This window comes from Mus caroli, chromosome 13, assembly GCF_900094665.2.
Source record: "Mus caroli chromosome 13, CAROLI_EIJ_v1.1, whole genome shotgun sequence".
Lineage (NCBI taxonomy): Eukaryota > Metazoa > Chordata > Mammalia > Rodentia > Muridae > Mus > Mus caroli.
Window position 1 is genome coordinate 51,950,029 of NC_034582.1, and position 7,063 is coordinate 51,957,091.

Sequence of the window (7,063 nt, forward strand, 5' to 3'; positions counted from 1 at the left end):
GGTCCTCCAGCTAGCCTGACAAGGTAAGAACATTGGTGAGAATACATCACCCTAGCTAAGAACGGCCTCCAGTTTTGTCAGCTTGTATTTATTACGTGTGCTGTTTGAGGCCTTGTGAGCAACTCTTGTGTCATAAAAGGCCCTTTAGGCTCTTTCTTGCGTTCAGGCAGAGAAGTGGCTGGTTCAGAGATCTCAGAAACATGGGACAAGTGGGAGGTCATTCGTTTATTTCAGTCACCAGAACCTAAAAATCGAAAATGTCAAACGCCCTGGCCCTGAGGTGGCAGGCCGAGCAGAGCCCACCCGTCAGAGCGGCGATGCCTTGGAATCAGGGCTGTGAGTGTTTACACAGATTTGTGTTTCTGTCAGAATGCACGTTTCTTCGGGAGCAGGGCATGTCCCAGTTTCTGAGATGGCTTTGAATTTAGAAGATCTGGCCTTTGTCTCTGCTTACAGGTACGCCGTGGGGTCACTGGAGTCGCAGTTTTCAACGTGTACATGCGACTGGATGCCTGGGTAAACTTTCTGCAGGGGCAGCAAGGTGCCCAGCTTCTCCCCCTTTTTGATAGAACCTTTATACTTAATTGGCTTAATGTAGAAAATTTTGACACAGAAACCTAAAAGAAAAAGGAAGAGATTATTTGGGCTTCTGTAGCCTTGCGTCAGAAATTTAAAACATGGGGCTGGGAATAAGTTCATTGGTATAGCACTTGCCTTGTAGGCCTGGGAATCTGGATTTTATCCCTATAACCAGTGAAGACATTGAGAGTTGTAGTATGTGCCTGCAATCTCTGCCCTGGGGAGGTAGAGGAAGATGTCTTCCTGCTGATGCACTTTCCAGCCAGCCTGCCTAGCCTACTGGCCGAATGTTGGGCCAATAAGATACCTTGTTCCAAACAGCCACTTTGGGAAATGGTATAGACAGTATCTCCTACAGCTGAAAATACACACTAGGTATGACAGCACACTGCTGAGTTCTGAGCATGCTGGCTACAGTGGAATCTGGAACCAGAGAAGCAGCCACAGGCAGGTGGGATGCCCTGGGACCATTTGAAGATGAACCCCAATACATGGATGCATTGATCAGCTGACCCAGTAGGCCCCTAGTCTGACTGCAGGGAGTTATTTCAGCTCATGGGTAATTTAACTGAGAACAGCCCCTGTAGATTCATATATTTGAATGTCTGGTCTCCAGTTGGAACCGTCTGGGAAGAGTTAGGAGGCCTTGTCAGAAGAGGCATGTCCCAGGGAGTGGGCTTTTGGAAATTTCATAAGTCTGCTCTATTTCCAGTTAGCTCTCTCTCTGCCTTGTGATTGTTGTCTCAGTGTGTGTGTGTGTGTGTGTGTGTGTGTGTGTGTGATTGGCTTGAAGCTCACCCATTATGCTAGGCTGGTTGGTCAGCAAGTCCCAGGGGTCCTCTGCCTGGACCTCTCCAGTGCTGGGGTTAAAGGGCATACTACCATGTTGGGTTTTAGATGTGGGTTAAGGAGGTGCCACCCGGTTCTTGTGCTTGAGGGACACAGATTTTACAGAGCAGGCTCTCTCCCCAGCCTCATCTTGTATTTACATCTATGTCACTTCTGTGGCGGTATGATGGTTAATCTTGGCTGTCCGTCTGACTGGAGTTAGAACCATTAGAAGACAGTCAAAAGGATTTCCACAGAGGTTTAACCAAGGAGAAAAGGCTCTTCCTAATATGAGCGGCACTATGGGCACAGGGCTCAGACTATATAAAGGAGAAGGAGGAGGAGCCTGGGGAGTACCAGAATTAATCTCTGCTTCCCAACTGCAGATCCAATGCGAGCAGTTGCACCATGCTCCCACTGGACTGTCCTTTCTGCCTGACAAGCTGTATTTTTTTTTGTCACAGTAAAGGGAGGGGGGCGGCGTTCCAAGGGACAACTCATCACCAAGCCTTTGAGGGACCCCAAGCCTTTGAAGAGCTATTTCCTGACTGTTTTCTGTTGCTTAAATGTCAGCAGAAATTGGTGTCATTAAACTGTGTTTCTTTCTAGCCAAAGCCAAGGTCAAGGTGACTAAGAGATAACAAAGTAATCAGATTCATCCAAACCTGACAGATCCTGTGACCCTAGAAAGGAATAGATGGGTGGCCTCCTAAAGCCTTCCAGGTTATCCTCATCTACTCATAGACACATGCACAAAATTAAGTCAATAAATGTCAAGAATTGAAGGAAAAGAAAACCAAGGTAGACGGCACCTGAGGAAAAACAGGCAGGGTTGTCCTGTGGCCTCCATATGCACTCGTGTGCATGCACATACATGCATGTCCTCTTGCACACAGGAACTTACACACACACACACACACACACACACACACAGTGCAAGAGGGACTGGCCATGCACAGCCCAGTGATAGAGCTAGTGTGCACACTACTCTGGCCGCTGACCTTAGCACCACCACAGGCACCAGAACACGCCTAGCAACTTTTTTCCTAAAACTGGAAGTTACTATAGTGTCCATCTAAAGATGGAAATGGAGTCCGTATAACACAAGAATGAACGTGGGCCTTTGGGGATTTTACGCTCAGCTCATTAGCCCACGTCCATGATCAGGAATCTCTCCCCTTCTTAATAAGCTGTATTATTCATTGTAAAATCAAAAAGAATGAACACGGATGTAAGAACACAGGGCAGGGTAAATTTCTCAACTGTGATAGGTAATTCAAGGAACCTCATAGGAAATAGGGCAGACTGCTTCATTCTACCGATCTTCCCAGACAGGCAGACTAACGTGCTGGGGGTTAGTGACTGCCCCTGCCAGCACAGGGGGTGTCTGGGAGGCTGGTCCTCTTCTGTCTTGTTGCCCAAATGTTAACATAAGCTCATGGAATTCCACTCTTGCACAATGGACAGTTTTGTTCACATATTGGATCTCAATAGAATTCAAATGAACAAAAGCCAGTGCAGACCCTGGGGGCCAGCCTTACCAAACAGAGGCATTCAGAAATAGTTTGCATTCAACTGCTGCAGAAGTTAGTGAATTGTGGGATTCTGGTCAATGGAGGTGTGTGTCTGTTGTGGATATCAGTTCTGCCCAGACAGTCTTCTAAGCAAAAGTACCTGGGCCACAGAAGGGGACAGCCAGGTCGGCTGTGGAGGTCGGTGATCTTTTTACATAGACAGGCTTTGGGGAAATATGAGGCACCTTCTGTTTTGTGCTTGGGTTGTCCTGTATGTTCTAGATCTTACTATCTTGGAAGGAACATGAAACTTCTGCGTTTGGAGCCTGTGTTAAATAACTAAGCCTCCGCACCTGGACCGTGTCCCGGATTGATACTCTTACCTCGTCCAGACAGTCGAACGCCATCATTGATGGCATTTTTGTTTCTATACGGTTTCTCCTGGCCCACTATCTTCCCAGTGAATGGTGCATACACCACAGATCCATCCGAGCACAGGACGTCCACACCTGGGTGATGCCTTTGGGTTCTAGAATATAAATAAATGCCATCAGAGGGGGTGTCCCAGGAAAAGGCATTGCCAGGATTATGTTCTTGGTGCACAACTCCCAGCCTTGGGCATCAAAGCTTGAAGCAGCCAGAAGATATTGCAGTGCCCGGGATATTTTACTCTGTTTAGCCCAGTTTTAGTCTCTCTGTCCACATGCACTAATGATCATATTATAAAGATGGAATTATTTAAAAATCATATTTGATTTACAATAAGCCTTAGATAATAAGAACAACAGCAACAATAATGTTTAAGGATTATAATAATATTATCATTATTATGTGGTATTTGGAAAACAACGTGTACAAATATATTTTTTGAATCTTGACTCCTTCGAGGCCTTTTAGTTTTCATTGTTGGGAATCAAACCCAGGGCCTGATGGGTACTAGGCCAGTGCTGTACCACTGAGCCTAGTACCACTTCCTCTCAAAACCAATGTAAAAAGCTACTGTTTTAGGGAACCCTAATGTATAGCAAATATCATGTGTTTTCCAAGTGTTTTTTTTTCCTCATAGCAAAAGGACTTATAAACTTCCTTTCAGGCTTGTCACATCGCAACAACAACAATAATAATAACTACAACAACAGTAACATCAACAATAACAACATCAACATCAATAACAATATCAGTGATGACAACAACATCAACAATATAATAACATCAACAATAACAACATCAACAATAATAACACAACATCAACAACAATAATACAAAAACATCAATAACAACAGTAACATCAACAATAACAACATCAACATCAATAACAATATCAATGACAACATCAACAATAACAACATCAACAATAACAACAACACAACATCAAAACAATAACAACACATCAACAACAATACAAAAACATCAATAACAACAATAACATCAACAACAATAACAATAATGCAACATCAACAATAATATCAATAACAACAACATCCACAACAATAAGAACATCAATACCAACAGCATCAATAACAACAAGAACAATAACAACTAACAACAATAACAACAACATTGCTTTGATTCCTTTCCCTTCTTTCTGGCTCTGTCTCCAGTGCAGACCCCATCCTTGAAGCAGAATTTTGGAAGTTGCTACAAATATAGTCATAGCTGCACACAGCATGGCTTCCGGCCTGTCAGAGGGAGGTTACCGTGGGCCCTCTAGGAAACACAGGACTCAGACAATTTGAGAAGAGAGGAACCAACCATGTGGTAGCTGTTTGTGGTCGCTCATACCTTTGAGCAGAATACTGTCCACAGCCATAGCTGTCACACGTCCGGATCTCGTTGGAAGATTTGCTGGCACATATGTTAGCCCATGGTCCTGCTAGGGCTGTAGAGGAGAAATGTGAGTCGTGGGCAGCCTGTGTCTCTTCTGTATGTCTCTCCAGGACACTGGGGTCTAATCCCACCTCCTTTGGTTAGTTTTTTTCCTATGGATTGCTGATTCAGATATAAAACAAAATCCCCTGGCTATATAATTCTGTGGGATATAAAATCCTTATTTATAAGCAGGAGCCTCCATTATATCACTGCTTGAAATTGTTCATGAATACAAGGTATATAGTGTGCTTTTCAATGTTCCTTTGTTTGCTACCAGACCTGTGGACAGCTATGGTTAAGCGAAAGAAAGGAGCTCAGCTTAAAAAACAGACAAACCTTAGGAAGCTGTGCAGGAACTTCAAATGTTTTACAATCAGGTCTAAGAGTGGCATCCAAGCAAATGTTCGACTCACAAACGAGCCATACTCTGAGCGTGCCCACTTCACGCAGCGTGAACTAAATCTCATTTTCACAAACATAGAAGTCGATATTTGAGATGGGATCAAAAGTGACGAACCACAGTTAGCCTGAAGTGAGACTCAGAGGATGCTGGGACAGGAGCAGAGATGATTGTGTGAAGGTTCCGAAGAGTAAACACGGTCAGAGGCGCTGTCTCTCTCATTATATGCCGTGCAAACTTTTAAGTGCAGCTTACCCTTTACTATCTTAAGTAATGTTAGTCATATTGAATCCCTGAGTCCCAGAATTAGTAGTCACAGGGGTACAGTTAGCAGTTTTAGCCTCTCACTTTGAAGCAAAAGCAAGAGCCTGCTGATTTAATGATTGGTTTCCTTTAAAGCCATTTTACTCTTCACTAATATATATGCTGTGAAGATAAGCTACAGAATATGGCTATTAAGTATCTTCAGTACTGTAACTTCGAATGTGAGTCTTAAAGCCTTCTAATGTGGAGCTGAGCTTCAAATGAATGCTATGATCAGGTTATAGCCGTGCAGAACCAGCATTGTCCTGGCATCTGAGGAATCTCGCGGGCAGCTTTGTCTTGCCTGCTGGGAGCACCAAGGGGACTTTGCCTTCATCCCAAGCCAGCCTTTGCATCAGGAACTTCCCACATCTAAGTCTCACTTGAGACTTTCTTCATCTTCTAGGGTTTTTTGGTGAGGAGAGGTGGGGCTGGGGGAGGTGTTAGTGATTAAGTTCCAGGCCAGGACTGAAGGCTTGTCTGGAAGTGTCCCTGCTCTGAGTTTACATTGCCTGACTGAAGAATCAGAGCATCAGGAAGAGGTGTCAGAGAAATCCACCTGCTCCATCCGCTACACCATCCCCGCCTACTCCACCTTTACTTGTTAATACCAAATTTCATGTTGCATTCTGCTATGACTGACTTTTAAGTCTATGCCTGAAATCAGGGGTAAATTGGGTACATAATTCCTAAGTTAGCCAGGATTCTCATGTTGTCCGTGTTGGACTTACCAGAGGAAATCAAAGCAGCTGAAATGAGGATTGTTGTGGGAAACATCTGGATTTTGCTTCTTGTTTCTTCCTCTAGTTAGACCTGCTCCATGCACACAGGGTCACCCCCGGACTGAGTGAATCTTCTCTGGTAATTTATGTTTCTCCGAGATCTAGTAAGAGACACAGAAAGCAAGATGAGTCGGGTTAAACTGTAACATTCCGTGGAGAGCTGTCTGATCGCACGGAGACCTCGGCCGGCCAAAGCCTTTGATCTGGAGAAGCAGCCAACACTATCAGAAATACTGACTAAATATTAACAGGAATGATAAAGCTGGATGCAGATTGATGCCTTTTGGTTGGGGCTGGAGGGTGAATGGTGGTATAGTTGTTACCATCTGCTGGAGGCCTTTTCCTGTGGATCCTGCATGTTTCAGGAAAGAGCTGACTAGTAACACTGGAGAACTCTCACCAAGAGCAGCATTCATCTTAGGTGGGGTGGGTTTTCAATCATCCAATTAGATTTCATCTATGTAAGATTTATAGATAACACTGCCAGTTCGATAAATTATGCTTGTTTCTTTTGAGCATGTGCTTTTAAATGCTTATAATGGTGGATATTAACACCCAAGGAATCTACCGGTAGATGAAATTATAGTCGAACTATGAAATAGGCCATTCAGTGGAGTATAAGAGCTTAAATAAAAACTATATATATTAATAAAGTTAGATCCTAAATAGACTATTGAATGAAAAGCACTTCTAAAATTATGTATCATATACTATATTGTTTCTTTAAATCTTCCAAACAAAAAATGTTGCCCTTCATGAATGTTGCCTGTGTAATAATGATACAAACA

General features: G+C 43.6%; 1 protein-coding gene across 1 annotated transcript; it reads right to left on the minus strand.

Annotated features, from left to right (window-relative positions):
- Positions 1-206: 206 nt before the first annotated feature.
- On the minus strand, positions 207-6,476 carry Lect2 (leukocyte cell derived chemotaxin 2). The gene is made up of 4 exons (XM_021180507.1): positions 6,225-6,476; positions 4,704-4,800; positions 3,305-3,450; positions 207-617 (listed from the first exon to the last, which is right to left on the minus strand). The coding sequence occupies exons 1-4, from the start codon at positions 6,268-6,270 to the stop codon at positions 451-453; spliced, it is 456 nt and encodes a 151-aa protein (XP_021036166.1). The 5' UTR covers positions 6,271-6,476; the 3' UTR covers positions 207-450.
- Between the last annotated feature and the right edge of the window lie 587 nt (positions 6,477-7,063).

Coding starts and splice junctions, on each gene's coding strand:
- Lect2 (XM_021180507.1), bottom strand. CDS start 6,270: ATGTTTCCCACAACAATCCTCATTTCAGCTGCTTTGATTTCCTCTG. Junction 4,801..6,224: donor AGCTGCTTTGATTTCCTCTG/GTAAGTCCAACA, acceptor TCTCCTCTACAG/CCCTAGCAGGACCATGGGCT. Junction 618..3,304: donor CGTTCGACTGTCTGGACGAG/GTAAGAGTATCA, acceptor TTTTTCTTTTAG/GTTTCTGTGTCAAAATTTTC.